Here is a 20,561-nt window from a genome sequence, read left to right as displayed (position 1 = left end):
GTTTATCTGACTCGTTCCTAAGGTAACTCTGGTAAACAGAAACCTCTTATCTCAAGAATCAGTGAGCAAAGATGCAAAAGGGAGAGAGGCCATAGAAGGAATCTACACCAACTCTTCGGTAAAAAATCCATCTTGTTTCACAGAACTGTCATAGTTGTCAAAGTCTGCACGCAATGGGCATGGAACTTCATGTGATTTTAAAATGCTGTTACTATAAAAACTCAGATAATGCACTTTATATTCAATATGCAATCCAGAAAGAACTATACAGGCACCAAGAAATTGATGCGTCTTGCATATTAAATATTCCATGCTGTATGTGAACTTCTGCTGTTGACTGAGGATAAGGATAGGTAAGGACTGTATCCCTAAATCTCTTGTTAGAATTTTGCAGCAGGTTGACCATGACTCAAGGACAGAAGTTCTTTACTTGGATGAAAAGAAGAAATCCCCCTTGGGAGCAGGATTAGACAGGGTTTCACACCACATGAAGTGCTTGAGACATGCACAAAATACTGCAGTGTATAAAAGCATAGCCAGCCTAGGCTGCTATACTTTCTTGAAATGTAGACTGTAAACCTCTCAGTGAGTCAGCTAACGCATTAGCACAATGATCTTTCATGCCAGCCTAGTGATAAATTTGAAGTGTTAACTCTGCTGCAGTTGTCCACACTAAAGCATTTGAAAATTATAATTTAGCTGTAAAGAAATAAAAGTAGAAGTTATTTAATCTGGCAGACTACCGACTAAAATGAGTTGCTTTATTTGAGAATCAGGGGATAGGTTTTTCAGTTCCCAAAGATCTATCTTGTAGGGAAACTAATACATTTCACCCTTGAACAGAATGGCCTGCCCCCACGAAAACGCCATTGTTTCTGCAATAATGCTTTGAATGCAGAAGGTCCCAAGTTCAATGCAATGCCTGGCACCTCCACCTTTCTGAAATTCTAAGAGTCATTGCTAGTCAGTACAGACCATACTGAGCTAAATGGGGTAGTGATGTGACTTGGTATAAGGCAACTTCTTATGTTCCTATAAGAGCCAGCAACTCAAACCTATTTGCGCCCATGGGAAGGCCTAATTCCTGTACTATTCTCCCTCCCGCCCAAAGAGTCATAGAATCATAGAGTTGGAAGAGACCACAAGGGCCATCCAGTCCAACCCCCTGCCAAGCAGGAAACACCGTCAAAGCATTCCTGACATATGGCTGTCAAGTCTCTGCTTAAAGACCTCCAAAGAAGGAGACTCCACCACAGTCCTTGGCAGCATATTCCAGTGCCAAACAGCTCTTACTGTCAGGAAGTTCTTCCTAATGTTTAGGTGGAATCTTCTTTCTTGTAGTTTGAATCCATTGCTCTGTGTCCGCTTCTCTGGAGCAGCAGAAAACAACCTTTCTCCCTCCTCTATATGACATCCTTTTATATATTTGAACATGGCTATCATATCACTCCTTAACCTTCTCTTCTCCAGGCTAAATATACCCAGCTTCCTAAGCTGTTCCTCATAAGGCATCGTTTCCAGGCCTTTGACCATTTTGATTGCCCTCGTCTGGACACGTTCCAGCTTGTCAGTATCCTTCTTGAACTGTAGTGCCCAGAACTGGACACAGTACTCCAGGTGAGGTCTGACCAGAGCAGAATACAGTGGTACTATTACTTCCCTTGATCTAGATGCTATACTCCTATTGATGCAGCCCAGAATTACATTGGCTTTTTTAGCTGCTGCATCACACTGTTGACTCATGTCAAGTTTGTGGTCTACCAAGACTCCTAGATCCTTTTCACATGTACTGCTCTCAAGCCAGGTGTCACCCATCCTGCATTTGTGCCTTTCAATTTTTTTGCCCAAGTGTAGTACTTTACATTTCTCCCTGTTAAAATTCATCTTGTTTGCTTTGGCCCAGTTGTCTAATCTGTTAAGGTCATTTTGAAGTGTGATCCTGTCCTCTGGGGTATTAGCCACCCCTCCCAATTTGGTGTCGTCTGCAAACTTGCTCAGGATGCCCTCAAGACCATCATCCAAGTCATTGATAAAGTTGTTGAATAAGACTGGGCCCAAGACAGAACCCTGTGGCACCCCAATAGTCACTTCTCTCCAGGATGAAAAGGAGCCATTGATGAGCACCCTTTGGGTTCGGTCAGTTAGCCAGTTACAAATCCATTTGCATGTTTTAAAAAATACAATCATGCATGTTGTAAAAAATACAGATTTAATCCCCTAAGCATCTCTCCAATTCAATCAATGATGAGCTGTAGTATGGCATAGCTCTGCTGCCCACGAAGACAAACCAACCCAATAAGAAGACTATTAAGTGTCAGACAGTGTTTGAAACTCCCATTGTTCAAGGTGCATTTTACAACAGGGAATTTCATCAACATAAGCAGTTTCTAATCTCTAGACACATTTCTGCGTGCAAGATTTCAAATTAAAACTTCAGAGTGGAAGGAAAGGACCCCCACTTTCTGCCTCCTCACTTTCAGCTACTCTCTGAAGACTGGAGAACAGACCCTCTTAAGAATATCAGGGGGGTGGGCAGGGGAAGGATTGGACCATGTGAAAAATGAACATAATATTTTAGCTGCAGTTCATTCATTTACAGCTTATTTAAAAAGTGTGCCTAGACATTATGTTGTTGCACCCATAACCTAGGTTTAAGGTGCCATTTAGCTCCTAGCTTTCATATCTCAGTTTCTAACACTAGTGCCACAAGGAAAGCAAGGTCATTACTGAGCTCTCAAATCCAGCCCCTACTTTCAAAGTATTGTCACACAGTTTAAGGGGCTTGCCTACTAATTTCTTCCTAAATTCCACCTTGAAGTGAAGACCTTATGGAGGGACTTTGGATTGTGACATACTGTGGACCAAGACTGATGTTCTTGGTAAGCCATTTTACCATGGTGAATGAGGCCACTTGCTGTATAGAAATTTTTAGAGGCATTAAAACCAGTCCAGTCCGATTATGTGATCAGCTAAAGTCTTTGTCGTAACACAAGAACGAGCAAAAGCCATAGCAGCAACTTTTTAACAAGCAATCAGCCGTATAGGCTTCCTTCTGGGTGCTTTGAATTGCGGTAAAAGATTCACTTCTTTTAAAAGGCTTAGTATTATTCACTTTCTACAAAAGGTTTAGCCCAGAATAGAATGTTTCCCTGGGCTACAAAGCACAGAAATGCTATTGCGACTGCACCAGTCTTCAATCTTCCACTGTGACTGCCACTGTGATTCCACATTTCTCTTTTCCAAATGATTGCACAGAGGGTTGAACTTTTAGATGCCATATTATTGGGGGACAAGGGAGACGTTGCACTGCCTCAACTGCTTGCCTTTATAACAATTCTAGGTTAATTACAAAAATGTTTTGCACTTAAATATTCCAAAATACTAAGATACTGATGCACTTTCCCAAATGCAAAACAAACCTAGGGCCAAGCGTTTCCCCACTTTATGTGCACAAAGAACTGAAAAAGAGTTTGGAAAAGTAGGTGGGGGAGCAACTTTACTAAGCTGGTGTGTGTGTGTGTGTGTGTGTGTGTGTGTGTGTGTGTGAGAGAGAGAGAGAGAGAGAGAGAGAGAGAGAGAGAGAGAGTTGGTGGGAACTGCACAGACTGCCTGCACCTCTGAACTGTTTTGCCAAGAAGGAAGGCAGGGAGGAACAGGGATATGGTGAGTTCTGCTGGGATTCCTTTCATACAAGGCCACTATTGTTCTCTAAAATGGTCCAACCTCATTTCAGATGCTGTTGGCTAATATACTATACAACAATCAGAACTTGCACCATAAGTGTTTATTTTTTGTAAGTGTACCTTATAAGAGACACCATGCATTACAAGTGTTTGTCTTGGGTTTGCATGTTGTTTAGGGTTTTTGGGGGCGGGGGCTGTTGTTGCTTTCCATATTAACTTTTGGTATCTTTTAAATTGTGCTGTGATTTATGTGGAAACTGTTTAATTTGGTTGTGTAGTTTTTGATGTTTTATTTATTGCTTATGACTACTTTGCTATGTTTGTAACTATGTATTTTTTCATGTTGTAAGCCGTTTCGTGTTGTAAACCGCCTTGAGCATGGTTTTAACTATGGAAAGGCAGTATATAAATATAATTGTGTGTGTGTGTGTGTGTGTGTGTGTGTGTCTGTCTTGCAACATGGGCTTTAATAATCAAACGTAACATGATCAGCTACACTATCGTCAAGCTTTTCCTTTTATTTTCATTAGAAAGAACAGAAAATCTGCTTCCAAAAAAGATTTTAGAATTAGGAAAACATTGCTTTCCAATTTCTTTAGGGTTTGTGAACACAAGAAATCAGTATGCTGGGAAATTTTGAAATGATGAATACTTACAGACTGGTTGTCCCGTCTGCTATGTCACCACTGTCAGCTACAAGTTGATTTTTCTCTGCCTCTGGAGGGCTGCTGGGGGCAGCAGTCGTAGGAGACTGAGAAGACAAGGAATCCATGCTACCAGTGGGGGTGCATTCTTTTGGAGGGCTAAGACTGTCACCTGAAGAATGAGCAAGAAATATAGATACTGAAATATATAGAAAGGACACTAAAAGAAGGCAAAACACAACACACAGAATACTTGCACTGAACCCTAGGACTCTTTCTGAAACAGATTCTAGTGAATGACCTACGACCCTGGCTTAGAATCGGCTTCGGGCCAAATGTAAATTTAACTATTCACGAAACCCCTGTTCACTAAACCTGGAGGAAAATCACGTTAGCACATGCCACTTACATAACTGTGGCATCATCTGAAGAAATAGGAGTGATGTTCATAATGGCTGTCACTAAACAACTATTTGTTCCATATTTATATCCCTTACCCCAGCACCAATCTTCTTGGTAATTTCCAAGAAACACAGTAACTTTGTGACTACTTACAATAACACAAAACAAAACACACCAATGGGGGGGGTGATCTGAAGATGTCACCCTAGAGTAGCTGATAATCAAAATTAGCTTGTACTTCAAGGTAACTTTGAGGAGCAGAACAATAGTTTCTGAAATGCTGCATTCAATTTCCAGCCTAATCACACTATGGCACACCAGATCCATTACTTTGCTTTTGTGCATCATACGCTCTGAGCTGCTGATTTTTAGATGCTGCAGTTCACATTTGCATGGCATGACAAGAGCTCTTGTAGTAAATTAGATTGTGTGATATTCCGACAACTAATTTGCAGGTACACATGTCACAATACGAAACATATTCTAGGAGATTAAGCAGCAATACAGTAATCTTTTAGAGTAATTTGCTCATTATTATTTTTTCCAACACAGAGATTAATATTCATGTCTTAAATTCATGTTAATGTGCAAATGGCAGCACAAGATTGCTTTTTTTCATCCTGGAAACGCACACTGGAAACAAAGAGCTGCATTCTAACTACCATGTGTGGAAGACAGCTCGTGGAAGACAACTGTCAGAAAAGAGACCAGGCCAAAAATGGATGCATAACAGACCACTTTATTTCCAAGAAAAAAATCTAAAACAGCAGCATAGGTGGCTGCCTCAGTGCCACCTATAGGGGTATAGCGGCTGAAACTCTTTATTAGTTGTCTTATCCTGCCCCCTAGAAAAGTCTCTCTAAAGGGATTGGGGGACTCAAAGTAAGATGGGGTACAGATGGCTGAGAAGGGAGGAATGGTCTAAAATCTGGTGGTGCCATTTATCACATAGTGCGATTTATGTGATTCCCTTCTCTCCTGGTCCAGCTGCCCACATGCCACACCCCACATTGTTAATCCTTGAAAGGATTTTCACCGGCGGGGTGTGTGTGTGTGTGTGTGTGTGTGAAGGGAGAGGTGACTGGAAAGCCTCCTTGTGTGAGCTTCCTTCTGCTCACAGCAGCATCAGATTTAGGGCACTGTGGGCTGTTACCCCCCACAGGGCGCCAAGACGAAGGGGCACAAAACAATAACAATAAAAACCTATATTTATATGGACACCTAGTGAAAGTACCAAAAGGAATCATTGCGAAGAGAAGAAATATTTGAGGGGTGGGCACCAAAATTTGTCCTTGCTCAGGGCGCCATATTACCGAAGTCCGCCCTTGGATCCAGTATATCTGAAGGAGCATCTCCACCCCCATCGTTCTGCCCGGACACTGAGGTCCAGCACCGAGGGCCTTCTGGCGGTTCCCTCACTGCGAGAAGCAAAGCTACAGGGAACCAGGCAGAGGGCCTTCTGGGTAGTGGCACCTGCCCTGTGGAACGCCCTCCCACCAGATGTCAAAGAGAATACCACCAGACTTTTAGAAGACATCTGAAGGCAGCTCTGTTTCGGGAAGCTTTTAATGTTTGTTGGATTACTGCATTTTAATATTTTGTTGGAAGCCGCCCAGAGTGGCTGAGGAAGCCCAGCCAGATGGGCAGGATATAAATAGTCTATTATTATTATCATCATCATCCAGCTCAATGAAACTAGCACCCAAGGCCCCATTCCAGCAAGGGAGAGCAGTCTTCCACATGCACTGCCATTATGATAGTAATCCAGCACCACATCTTCTGATGCAGATATAGAGACATTCACCCTACCTGAGGCTACTATGCGTATGACGAGGGTTGCAAGCACTCTTAGTTGAAACAAAGTCCCAATGAATTTAACAGGACTTCAGAGTAGACAGTAACAGGTTGCAGTATTGACACAAGTAGAGCTGGATTGAGACCCTGGTTTTTTGGCTTCAAACAGGGTGGCAGACACTTGTCATTCAACCCTAATTTTCATTAAGCGAAGTATGTAAACGGAATGTAGTCATAACAACGTGAACTTGTGAAAAGCTTTTTTTAAAAAAAAAAATGCAAAATTTCGCAAATTTTCCAGACCAGTGGCAAAAGAGATACAATTGCAGGTTTTGACTGTGCAGGTTTATAGTAATATGTTACAACTGTGAATGTCAGAATCAGCTGCATTGAGATATCTGGATAAGCTTAAGAAAATAAGTCACAGAGTATGAAATTTATGTCCCTTTATTAAGTGACATTATGATGCCAAGAACAAAAACCTCTTCCAAAAGGTCAATGGAAGACAGACAACATGAATTAGATTGAGAAGCAAGAAAGACAAATTAGGTTAGAGTGTCGATACAAGTCAAAGCAAATTAATTTACAGTGTGAAGCAGCATGGTTATATCATAACAGCAGCAGACATCAAAAGGGAAGTCCCTCTCTCTTGCAAAGCATTCTCAAATCCTTCAAAAAACAACAACAACAACAACAACAACAACAACAACAACAACAACAACAACAACAACAACAACAACAACAACAGCTGCATAGGGGCTGTACCATTCACTCAATAACCAGCTTGCAATTTAGATCTGGAGAGGAACAACAGCAAAAGCAGATAACTTCTTGTAAATATTTCCTTTGCTACCTTTTTTCCAAAGAGGATTGTCGGAAAGCAACTATGTGTAACTTGGATAGTCATTATGGCAGGAATAAAAACCCTACATTGATTCAGGGGTGCTTGGAGCGTTAGGGGAGGGTTAGTACCACTGGTGAAGGACATGCGGTGCTCCTTCTGGGGTAGTTTGTCCACCTTTGGTCCCAATCCTGCACTCAGCTCTCACCTGTAGCTCCTAGCAGCTCACCCCTAGAAGCTCAGAGTTTAAATACTACTTCATGGAAGATGCAACATCTGCTCATCTTCAGTAGTTCTTGTCCACAGAAGTAAATTTAAACTCAAGAAAGGTATACCAGATCATTTCATACCTGTTGAACCTATCCATGTTTAACAGTACCACCAGGTTTGTTCTGGGTATAAGCTTTCTGAAGAAGTGTGTATGCACACAAAACACACCCAGAACAAACTTAGTCTCTAAGGTGCTACAGGACAATTTTTTTAAAAAAAATTCAACTGCGTCAGACCAACATGGCTACCTGCCTGAATCTAGTACCACCAGGGGCATGGTACTTAACAGAGTGACTATCAAAAAGAGGTATCTACGGTAAGATGCCAACATACCAAAATTTGAAACTGGAGAGGCAATAGACAGGAAACAGAAGGAGGTATAGGTGACCAGGGTAAGAGTATGCATGCATTCAGTTCATTTCCGCATACTTAGACTGAGTTTTAGTGAGGGAAGAGAGCTAGGGAATCACTAATGACAACTAAGGTTTGCTTGGATGCCTACTGGTCCAATTTAGGCAATTCTGAACATGGCACATTCAACTTGGCTGATAACTTTCTCAGAATCAGTTCTCAGTTCTCCCAACAGATCTGTCTCTACCCCAAACCTATATGAGGCATTTCTTCTGCACTATGTCTGGCTAATGACAATAGAATTGGACTCTTTTAGAAACACGGCTTTATTCATACAACATAAAGACTAAAACATGAGAGATTGTGGCCGTATAGACTGAAATCAATGAGCTTACGTGGACACTTCTGCACTGGGGCTGCCTGTATGCAACAAATTATATGCATAATTTCTGCCACATTAACTGAAATGTCTTTGCACTGCACAGAGTCTATTAGGCTTCCATTTGAATCACTTAAGCTATTTTAGTCCCACTAAAATTGGTGGCACAGGAGTAATTTCAAAGCGAGCAGGGTATAATCCTGCTTGATGTCTGTGGGATCTCTCTGGAATACATGGTTTTAGGGACTATGCCACTTTAGCTTACACTACAAATCAGCTCCTCTGTAGCTATAATTATATAAGTTTTAACAATCGTCCTTCAGCTAACCATGATAAAGAAAATCTACTCACTAAGACATACAGCCTTTCCCTCAAAACTGACATATTTCTAAACAAATACAAATTGCCTTCATGTGTAGTTTTGATTTGCAGAAGGAAGATAAATATGTCCTTTCACTTCAGTGAGCTGTACTATTTCCTGGCAGTATATTTTTAAATCTATAAATATCAACCCTATATTTATCACAGAGAAAGCAGTTGTGGTGCAGGGAGACGAAGTCACCTTTCATTCATACACACCACACATGCCCATTCTCTCCCCCTGCCATGCTCACTCTTACCCACACCATTCTAGTATTCCTTAGATTTGCTTCTCCTATGTTGCACACTCCAAAAGTCTCATAAGGGGGCATGTGTGTGAGCCAGCTGACTGGCATCTATCTACTTTCTTGACCCCAGTGGTGAGGACCCTTTCCCAAACCCATTCCTTCATGGACAATCTGGGGCCACATGCCAATAGTGGGTGAGGCCAGGAGCAAAAGTGGCTGAGCTACGGATGTCTCTCTTACCTCTGTGCAGCAGGCAACATTCCCACCAGAAGTTGCAAGTACCCCACCCTACAAAGCACTTGAGGAGAGTGTGGAGCAGGGCAGGGTGAGATCTGGGTGTGTATGGCTAGAGCAGAGTCCCAAGGAACAGATAGAGGGGTCTGGAGGGCCACATTTCCTTTATTCCCTCAAGGAAGTTACTTTGAGGCTATTCTAACTGGAGGTGACACCAAGAGAACCCGAGACCCCCCCTTTTTTTTTGCACATCACATCATATGCATGTACAACCTGTATGGTGGAGAAAGTGTTTGATATGACAGCAGTAGCTGCAATGAAGTGGACACCTCATGACACATGAAAGGGAAGCTATCTTGATGACACCTGTCACAGTGGCCGGAGCGGGCTACTTCAGAGTAACGACTCTACACAGCTCTGCATTTTATCTTTTATTGGTGCTGCGTATTTACAGTGCTGAAGGCAATGCTATTTACAAGAACACATCTTCTCAGCTTGAATCAGAACCTCCGAATGGTGTTTGGCGCGTTTTTCTCCAACATAACAACTTGGGGAGACCCATCCTCTTCCCTCTCCGCTTTCTGCGCAATTCCGGAGTTGGGGGGATGGGTCTGCCCCCCTTGCTTGCCCCTTCCTGTCCCACCTGGGACCCTGGCTCCGCTACCTTGTCTGAGCCTCGGACACGACTTCCTGCTTCCCCACTGGAATCGGAACTCTCCCTGCTTTCCCCTGCACTCGGGGATGGGCTTGAACTCAGGAGGGGAGGGACTTCGCGATATCCCCTGTCCCTCACAACACCCTTTGCTCTTGGGCACTGTGTGGAATACTGCACTAGTCAGTAGTGCTTGGACTAAATCTCCTCTGCCTCCATTGCCAAATGTTAAAACTGCATTGGCAACTTAGCTCGCAGATGCACATGATAATGAGATGCCCAGACTCTCACTAAGTTATCTGTTACCTCATTGTCACATTGGCTTTTTCCAAGAAAATAAGTGGAGGTGGTGTTAAAAAAACTTTTATTAGATCCTCTCAGGTGATACTTATTGTTCCCCAGGAACTATCTTAAAGTGATTGCCAACCAAAGAGGCAATTCCCCCGCTTTTATAGTACCCTGCAATGATGACAATAGCTACTTGAGGTAAGAAGGAATGCACACTATTCATTTTTTAGGGAAGTTAAAGATACATATGTCATGTCTTTGTTGTAGCTTCCTCTGGGACAGAGGCCACAAGAAGTAGAGTACGGTATGTCTGAGTAACAGGCGGTGGTTTCTACCCCAAAAAACAGTTCTTGTCGCAAACAGTTCTTGCACCCTAATAAAACAATCCTTATAGTTTCAAGATCTAGCATGTGTGAGAGTTCCAATACATTTTCACCTCATTTGGTTTCAGATTACCAAGAAGTTAAGGACTACTGGCGCCTATAGCCAGAATCACATAACCATGGTACTTATTTATTTATTTATTTATTTGTCTCAGTTCTTCCACCCCTTTCGGAAACCTATGAATGAAGAGAAGCGGCTTTTAAAAGTATTTTGACAATGTTTAGAAGTGCCTGTAGCTAGAAAGGATAGCAATGATCTTCCTTGCACTCCCTTCACCCCCACAGGCTCCACTTTATATGTGGCGCCATCATTATTGTGGCTGGCTCTGTTCTGAACAATGTATTAAAACCAAGTGCCAGCTATGCAAATGGGCACTGGGAGGAGCTTGAGCTTCCCAGAGATGGGCTCTGCCCACTTCTGCATATGCTCCTTGGAACACTGCTCACTGCTCAGAAGGGAATGTGGCTTTCAGGAGGGAAAAAGGTTCCCTACCCTTGCTCTACAAGCATGCATAGATGGGAGCCTCTTCTTTGAAGAGGCAGAATCGCAGGCGAAAACAGGTTAGGAAGGAAGGAAGGAATACCAATCTCTTTACTGTAAGATTTGAATCAGCAGTTTTGTCCTTGGGGAAAAAATTGCTTGGGGAAAACCATTAATCAGTTGCTGAAAGGCTGTCTAGTGCCCTGGCCTGCTATTTGCCTTCTGCAGCATCAGGCTGAACCAACAGCTCCGAGGTCCAGTCAGCAGATTCTGGATCTGCTGCTGTACCCAGCCTCTGCCATTCACTTTTTCACTTTGAGGCAAGTCCAGCCTACATCCCACCCCCTATCCCCATCCCCCTTCAAGCAGTAGGGGAAAGAAGCTAGGTGAGAATGGGAAACTCTCTTAATTCCACAGCCACCTTAAGGGTTTCTCACTTTAAAGTATGAAAAAGAAAGGGGAGGGGAATACAGATGGAGGGGGGGCCAAGAGGAAAAATAAAATGGAGGTAGGGAGGGGTAAGAAAGATATAAAATTTCCCTTAATGGAAGTGGCACCTCATGTCAGACACTAATTTAACAGTTATTTTAATGGTTGATACTAACAGTATGTCAATTTGATTGATGCACTGTCACTTTGATAGTTAAAGTTATTGGTAGAGCAGCAGAAATGATGTATTATTATCTTAATTCTTCATTTAAGGGCTTATTAAGGCATGTGGGAATTTAAACTGAGTGATGAATTTGAATTGATTCCATGGAACTGGTACGCAGTCTAAGCGCACAAGGGGATAGGAAGTGAGATCAGGAATGGAGGAGATGTGACTTATTCAGAGGACTGTTGAAGGGCAAACGAGAACAAGATGGTTTTACAGATTTAGTAAATATGGGAGCTTAACTAATCATTCTCTCCAGTAATGAAAACTGCTGTTACACTGTGTTTGGAATTACTATGCTTTTTAAAGCTGAAACCACCTGCAATAAATGGGTTTTCACAATGGAGGGAAGAGGGCAAAGGATCATACTTGTTCCAGGCTAGAGACAGAATAATTGTAAGACAGCCAAGTTTGAACACAACACCAAATTATTCAGGATATTAAGATCTTGAGCAAAACTAAAGAGCTTAAAACAGCAAAAAGGGGTAACATTCAATGTAAGTAACTTCAATGTGTAGGTATCATGGTAAGCTACTTTATAACAGGGTCAGATAATTTGTCCATGTAGTCTAGATTTTCTACCCTGAGCAGCAGTGGTCTTTCAAATCACTTGTCACCCTTTTTTGAAACTGCAGATATGAGGGATTGGAACACAGGAAGCAGGTGCCCTACCATGAGCTGCAGCCTGATTTTATATGTGGTTCCGAGTTTTCTGATCTTAACTTCGCAATGTGGGGAGAAGCCATGCCGTAGAAGCTCATACGTGGGGGGGGGGAGAATATGAATATAAAGGGGCTGTACATTTACTGACTGGGGAGCATCTTCCCCATGCCTAAATTTTTTTTAGTTTAGGACAAACCCTGAAGCTGAGAGGTGGTGGACCCTCTAGTTGTTGTTGGAGTACAACTCCCATTATGCTGGCTGATGGAAACTGCCGTCCAACATCACCTGGAGGGTCCCCTCTCCTAGAATAAAGGGTGGCATCAAGAGGTTTACAAAAATTATAAATGGTGCATGGGTGGTCCAATGTCTGGGAAATAGCCCTGGGAGAAAAATTAACTGATGTGAGCAGAATAAAAAAGGTGTGAAAGACTAGTTTATAAGCACTTGGTATCTACTCACTGCGTATACAGTGAATCAAAGTAATGTTAAAGCTCGTGGACGTGATTTATTAGGTTTTTATTTTGTTTATCCCTCCCTTTTTAGCAACCCCTTCACTTGTTTTGTTGCTGTTGTGCTCTTACAGTTTGTGCAGTACCATGTAGACTGTACTGTATTTGGAAAAATTGAAACATCTCTCTCTCACACACACACATCATCATCACCATCATCACCACCACCTCCACCATCATCCAGGGTCATCTTATTAGTTCATCAAATATATACACTGAATGTAAAAATCCTCAAAGTGGTTTACAAAAAAGATAAAACAATAAAATCTGGGTGGGGGGAATTACAACCCTACTTTAAAACATACGAAAGTTAAAATACTAAAACAGATTAAAATTACCTCACCTTTCTAAGCACCTGGGGAGGCTGCAATATATGCTCTGATTTTTATTGCAGGCTTCACTAGTAGCCTTGGCTGCTGGACTGAGCTGACGTAGAATGTCCGAGAGGAAAACCTGGGACAAACCATTTTTGAAGGTAAGAAGAGGGTCATCCTCTCCTGTCCAGGAACAGCCCCCGAAAAAAGGGCTTTAGAAGCCCAGGAGAGCAAAGCTGTCTCCCTTCTCCTTCTCTTTCACCCAGAGACACAGCTCGAGTAATGGCAGAAATTACACAGCAGTGCTCACATTACATTACTATGGACACGTCCACATGTAGTTTGGGCAGCTTGTCTGGTTCCGAAGCACTCCCAAGATAGCTACCTGATCTGGAAGGCATTGCTATGGTGGTTCAGAGCCACAGGTTTCAAGGTTTCAGTGTGTTCTGGGAATAAAGACACATGTGGAAACTCCCATGCTGCTACAGTATTACTTTCAGCAGGACCTAAGAGAGAGGATCTTAGTGCATCTCGCTTTCCCCCTTTTGAGGAATAAACACAAGGTGTGACATGCCTGAAAATTCCCGTGCTGTGAACCACGTGCTCCAAGAGACTGTCTTGTCCTCAGATTTGACTAGAAGAGTTCTTCACAGATATGCTAAGGATCCCCACCCTTACAATAAATTTAAACTTGCTTTCAAGAGAAAGCTTTGAAGAACTATATATTTATCTAATTCCTCTTTTATCACACTTGACTCAAACGCAATCTGCCTGTAAGGTAGCTTTTGACAGGAAGCATCTACACCAGGCATGTTTTCTTAATAGTAAATATGCAGGCCAGGTGCATATGAAGAAAGGGGGGAAATGAGAGGCGATGAGAGGAGAAGTCCATTTCCCCCCCCCCATCTGCTGCAACAAAAATAACAGAATCCAGGGACATCTTGTTCAACTAAATGCATATCTGCCAATTCAAACTACGGACTTGATGTAGATTTCTGGTTTAAATTATTCCTTTCCTCCCTTCCTCTGTGCCCCCTTTTCTGGATTCTTTACACGCCACAGCCTGTTTTAAAAATGAGAAGAATATATTGCCAAGCCTTGGGGTCATGAAAAGATTAGGTTCATGAGAAACTTTCCCAACTTGTATTTTGGGGATAATATATAAATGCCAGTAGGGAGCACTATGGGAAAAACAGGCCATATTTAGATGACTTCTTTAAAAAATGATTTTTTAAAAAATAAAAAAAGTTTTTTTTCAACAGCACATTTGATTGGATCCCATGGATCTAAAATGGAAACATGGAAAGCTCAATGCTTTCTTTCAAAATATGAGTGGAGGGAAATTGGTCATCTCTTTTGATTTGCCCTCTTACTGAGGATCCATGCTAGCTGAGGACGACGCCAACTATATTCCTATTGGATACGGGGACAGAGCAAGACTCAGATAGTTACTAAACACTTTCCCTTTTGAAACCCAGCTAGCACCAACCCACACGCATTTTAGGCACTAGTTGAACATACACCTTTCTACCTGGGCATATGCAAGACACTAGTCTGGAGCCTATTGTTCTAGTGTTAAAGAAATTACCTTAGAGGTTTAAATGGACTGATATTCCTTTTCAGCTGGGTTTTTTTTTTTGCACTGTCTCTTATTAAAGCTTATAACCCTCTTTTGGATTACCTCTATGGTAATGAAGAGAAGGTAATTAATATTTTAAATAAACAAATGAAAGATACAGACAAAACAACCTAGGAATGGTTTGCCTTCTCATTTCTCAGGACTTGGAGGGCAGCTATTAATAAAGAATGAATTGGTATTTTTCTCTATGAGAGGGCAAGGGTGTAGAAGGCATTTATGCAATGGCTTTGAACAGAGGTGTTCTGGGTCATAACTTATCAGTGAAGATTCTGCTGTCTGTTAAAGCTGAGTTCTCTTGTAAAGCATGCAGCTTTCAACCAGCAGCTGAAGAGCAGAAATAAATGAACAAGGAGCCAGTTCACAGCTCCTTGTTGCTACTGTATATGAAGAATTTCTCTGTGTAGTTTTTATCTTTGAACTCCTGAGGCTCAGGCCTTTAGACACTGAAGTTGGAATGAACACCAAATGGATATTTCTGCCGCTGTCAGTACTGCCTCACTGCTGTCTCCTGCTGCCGCACCACAAATAGTGACGGGTTTTGCTAGAATCTACCTCAGCCCTGGATTTGGCAGTACCCTTCCTTAAAACACCATTTTTTAAAGAGGCCACAGGTACCTCCCCTCATATCTCAGGAGATATGTTAAAACCATTACTTTACAAGCCATACTAAGAGTTCAACAGATTTGATTGTAGTTGGCCCTGAAAGCTATAATACTTACCATCTTCAAAAACTGCCCCAATTTGAAAAGATAATTCAGAGCTATGCTCCGCTTCACATGGATACACTGCTCTTGCTTTTCTGGTGACAACAATGAAAGAATATCAAGGATTTTGTCAGCATTAAACATTTTTTTTGCAAGCTTAAAATTGTTTAATTTTGCACAACATTGTGCAAACAGCGGTATGGGGGCAGTTCTATGTGCTCAAATAGTCAAATGTACTAAGACCGCAAAAAACTTTTATGGGAAATATATTACTCTGCCATCTGATCAACAACTTGACTAATGCAGGTTATGTATGGTGCTAATTTGCATTTAACACAAAATATACTGCAAGGCATGTAAAAGTCTATGTTTCCAATCATTCAAAAACACAACATGTTTTATTGGACAACTAACTACTGCTACATCTCTATTCAAATACATATTACTACCCTTAGGTTAGGAAGTTACATTCTGGTTTGCACATAAAGCAGCTGATCAGCATAAACCAAAACTGGTACTTAACAGATTAAAGTAAGTAATTTGGCTATTAAAACTGGAGAAATTACATATTCCCTGTACAACTACTAGTGGTTCTGTTCAAAATTAACTTTGAGGGAGAGGGAAAGAGGACCTGATGAAAATGGCAGCTTCAGCTGCTGCATGATAGTTGCTGTTCCACCCAAAGAGATGATGCACAATGCAACTGCTTCGCACAACATGAACAGATACTGCCCAAGATAGCATGACACAATTGTGTGACACACTTTGAATATTCTACTTTAAGTGAGTGGAGATTACTTAGCCTCTCACCTCTACCAGTTCGATTCAATTATAGTGGTGCCTCACAAGACGAATTTAATTCGTTCTGTGAGTCAATTCGTTTTGCGAAAAATTCGTCTTGCGAATCCCAAAGGAATGCATTGATTTTTTATTTTATTTTTTTGCCTATAGGGACACATTAATTGAATTTCACAAAACAAATTCATCTTGCGAGGCAACCTTCGATCGCAAAACCCATTCGTCTAGTGAAAAATTCTTCTAGCAGGGCATTTGTCTAGCGAGGTACCACTGTACCTCATTATGGGTGGAGCCATAGTCAAGGCCCATAATGGGGCAGTCTAGGCTTTAGATTTATTTAGACTCTTTCTCCTGCTTCACTTTATGCACACCAACACACCAAAATCTAGAAATCATTCTTGTATCATGAATGGTAAAATTATTTGTTTATCTCTGATAAGTTACTGGACTCAATATTTAAAAAATGGTTGCTAGCATGCTGTCTGACTTCCGTACAATCAACTTTACAAGGGAACAAACAAACCTCCATGTTTTGCTTTTATTATAGCACAGGAGTTAGCAACAGACAATTAACTAAGTAGCACAATATTACCTTCCAGATGGTCTGTCAGTCTCTCTTACAGGGGAAGGAAAAGAGAACGTTGACAATGCTGGTGTGTCCGTGGTAGATGCTGTACATGTCTGTGCTTTCATCCAGGAGACCATTGATGAATGAATGTCACTGGAGCTGAAGAAAGACATTTTGAAGCAATAAATTAATCATTTGTATCTTCAGCTTCATACCATTCAGTAGTGGACAGTCATTAACATAATTTGCCCACTACATTTGTTTGTGTTTTTTTTTTTGCCCTTATACTGTACTATCTTTTAAAATATGCCACCAAGTCTGTACGAAAAGCTTGCAATCATAGCAACCCTCCTAATAAAGGAAAAAAATTCTGTTTGTATCATGAAGGCAAATATGATTTTACTCTTTACTGAGCTTTATTGCTGTGTGTGAACCATATAATGCTCTTAGACAAAATAAAATAAAGAGGCTGAGCTAAATGCTGACATTTATACTGAACAGGGTTAGTTGGCAGCCAGTGTGTTCTAATGAAAGCCTGAGAACATCAAACAATTGCTAATAGCTTGTCTAACAAGGAGTTACAGGCTGTTATAGTGCCATGAACACTGGTTAATATCCCTCAAGGAGATATGGATAACTATAACAGTCTATCAGCCCATTTTGACCTTTTTTTTCCTTTCAAAAATGAGATTCCCTTCTCTTTTTAAAGAAACTACACTCAGTTGCATGGCAGTGGGGAGGAGAGGAGAGGAGAAAGTAACCATGAGAATGATTAGATGCCTTCCAAATTCTAGTATTTAGTCTCTTGGGCTCAAGTGAAGTTCATATTTCAAGTTGGTTTACCAGGTCCTTTTAAAGACATTACAGCCCACTGCCTCCCAAAGACTGGGTTTTAAAAAATATAGCCCTTCCTCCCAAAATAGAACAATATTTCATGGAATTAAAATTTTCTTTGCCCTAAACTGACTTTAAAGTGAGGATCCGCTACAGTGATTGCTGCTCTTTCCCCCCTCCACTGCTGTTCTGGGGGTTCTTCTGAACCCCAAAAGCCAAATTCAGGGGGCACATGGGATACACATGGAAGGAGACGGGGTAAGCCCCATTGCACAAGCAGAGGTCTTTGTGCAGGACTTCTCTGACAGGGTGTGTTAGCTGAATCCCACTCATTGTATTTACATTCACATGCCATACACATTCAGTATGCCATGTGACATAGTGCATGCCAAATGTTATCTAATGGGTATAGTACAAGCTGATTATTATTTAGAACATTTTCCAATCGGCAAAATAAATCTTGAAAAGGGCAGAAACCTTTGAGCTCCATGCTGCTTTCTCCCCAGCTTTACAAGAAATTCAGTCTTGCTGTAGAAGAAATCACTGCAGTGCTCCTGTCAGATACAGCTTGTGGATATATATATGAAGGGTTCACAGACTACAATGCGGCAAAGACAAGCTCTATTTCTGAAAGCAGTGAAATCTTCTTGGATGCAAGTGAAAAGGACTCTGCCAGTGAAATAGCAACATGGATTATTTGTAGCTAAGCTGACTCTCTAAATACACACATTTGGCATATGTGATGGTAAAACCAATTCCTGAAAGGACAGATCCCTTTGATTACCAATATGACAGTAAGTTAAGAACATATTAAAAGTTCCTAAGTAGAAATGTGGGAGCTCCACATATGAACATTTTTTAACTACCACTGATGAACGCGGAGGGCGGCCGAAATGGAAGCAGTAACATTGTCTTCAAAAGGGAAAACAAACCAGACCTGTCAATCATCTTTCCTTGACAAGAAAAGTCATTGCCTGGCATAATGCAATTGGGGTGGGAGGGTGGGGGGCAGGTTGGAAACCTGGCAGAAAATAAGCTACAGATCTTTATTGATGTTCAGGAAACAACTCCTGAAAAAAGGATTTTATTGGATGTTTATCTGACTCGTTCCTAAGGTAACTCTGGTAAACAGAAACCTCTTATCTCAAGAATCAGTGAGCAAAGATGCAAAAGGGAGAGAGGCCATAGAAGGAATCTACACCAACTCTTCGGTAAAAAATCCATCTTGTTTCACAGAACTGTCATAGTTGTCAAAGTCTGCACGCAATGGGCATGGAACTTCATGTGATTTTAAAATGCTGTTACTATAAAAACTCAGATAATGCACTTTATATTCAATATGCAATCCAGAAAGAACTATACAGGCACCAAGAAATTGATGCGTCTTGCATATTAAATATTCCATGCTGTATGTGAACTTCTGCTGTTGACTGAGGATAAGGATAGGTAAGGACTGTATCCCTAAATCTCTTGTTAGAATTTTGCAGCAGGTTGACCATGACTCAAGGACAGAAGTTCTTTACTTGGATGAAAAGAAGAAATCCCCCTTGGGAGCAGGATTAGACAGGGTTTCACACCACATGAAGTGCTTGAGACATGCACAAAATACTGCAGTGTATAAAAGCATAGCCAGCCTAGGCTGCTATACTTTCTTGAAATGTAGACTGTAAACCTCTCAGTGAGTCAGCTAACGCATTAGCACAATGATCTTTCATGCCAGCCTAGTGATAAATTTGAAGTGTTAACTCTGCTGCAGTTGTCCACACTAAAGCATTTGAAAATTATAATTTAGCTGTAAAGAAATAAAAGTAGAAGTTATTTAATCTGGCAGACTACCGACTAAAATGAGTTGCTTTATTTGAGAATCAGGGGATAGGTTTTTCAGTTCCCAAAGATCTATCTTGTAGGGAAACTAATACATTTCACCCTTGAACAGAATGGCCTGCCCCCACGAAAACGCCATTGTTTCTGCAATAATGCTTTGAATGCAGAAGGTCCCAAGTTCAATGCAATGCCTGGCACCTCCACCTTTCTGAAATTCTAAGAGTCATTGCTAGTCAGTACAGACCATACTGAGCTAAATGGGGTAGTGATGTGACTTGGTATAAGGCAACTTCTTATGTTCCTATAAGAGCCAGCAACTCAAACCTATTTGCGCCCATGGGAAGGCCTAATTCCTGTACTATTCTCCCTCCCGCCCAAAGAGTCATAGAATCATAGAGTTGGAAGAGACCACAAGGGCCATCCAGTCCAACCCCCTGCCAAGCAGGAAACACCGTCAAAGCATTCCTGACATATGGCTGTCAAGTCTCTGCTTAAAGACCTCCAAAGAAGGAGACTCCACCACAGTCCTTGGCAGCATATTCCAGTGCCAAACAGCTCTTACTGTCAGGAAGTTCTTCCTAATGTTTAGGTGGAATCTTCTTTCTTGTAGTTTGAATCCATTGCTCTGTGTCCGCTTCTCTGGAGCAGCAGAAAACAACCTTTCTCCCTCCTCTATATGACATCCTTTTATATATTTGAACATGGCTATCATATCACTCCTTAACCTTCTCTTCTCCAGGCTAAATATACCCAGCTTCCTAAGCTGTTCCTCATAAGGCATCGTTTCCAGGCCTTTGACCATTTTGATTGCCCTCGTCTGGACACGTTCCAGCTTGTCAGTATCCTTCTTGAACTGTAGTGCCCAGAACTGGACACAGTACTCCAGGTGAGGTCTGACCAGAGCAGAATACAGTGGTACTATTACTTCCCTTGATCTAGATGCTATACTCCTATTGATGCAGCCCAGAATTACATTGGCTTTTTTAGCTGCTGCATCACACTGTTGACTCATGTCAAGTTTGTGGTCTACCAAGACTCCTAGA

General features: G+C 41.5%; 1 protein-coding gene across 6 annotated transcripts in view; it reads right to left on the bottom strand.

The window, feature by feature from the left end:
* The window catches only part of ARHGAP10 (Rho GTPase activating protein 10), a 125,432-nt gene that overhangs the window by 14,811 nt on the left and 90,060 nt on the right, over positions 1-20,561 (bottom strand). For 4 of the 6 annotated variants that reach the window (XM_060278644.1, XM_060278647.1, XM_060278645.1 and 1 more), the window contains 3 exons: positions 16,885-17,019; positions 15,510-15,589; positions 4,340-4,499 (listed from right to left, as the gene is read on the bottom strand). In XM_060278644.1, the coding sequence (XP_060134627.1) occupies positions 4,340-4,499; positions 15,510-15,589; positions 16,885-17,019 (375 nt within the window). Of the gene's footprint in view, positions 1-4,339; positions 4,500-7,611; positions 9,573-10,004; positions 15,590-16,884; positions 17,020-20,561 lie in introns of those variants that run through there. The other 2 variants (XR_009558140.1, XR_009558139.1) reach the window with 2 other exon arrangements.

Source organism: Zootoca vivipara, chromosome 9 (assembly GCF_963506605.1).
Source record: "Zootoca vivipara chromosome 9, rZooViv1.1, whole genome shotgun sequence".
NCBI lineage: Eukaryota > Metazoa > Chordata > Lepidosauria > Squamata > Lacertidae > Zootoca > Zootoca vivipara.
Note: the sequence above shows the minus strand (reverse complement) of the source record. Positions and strands in the feature narration are given on the sequence as shown.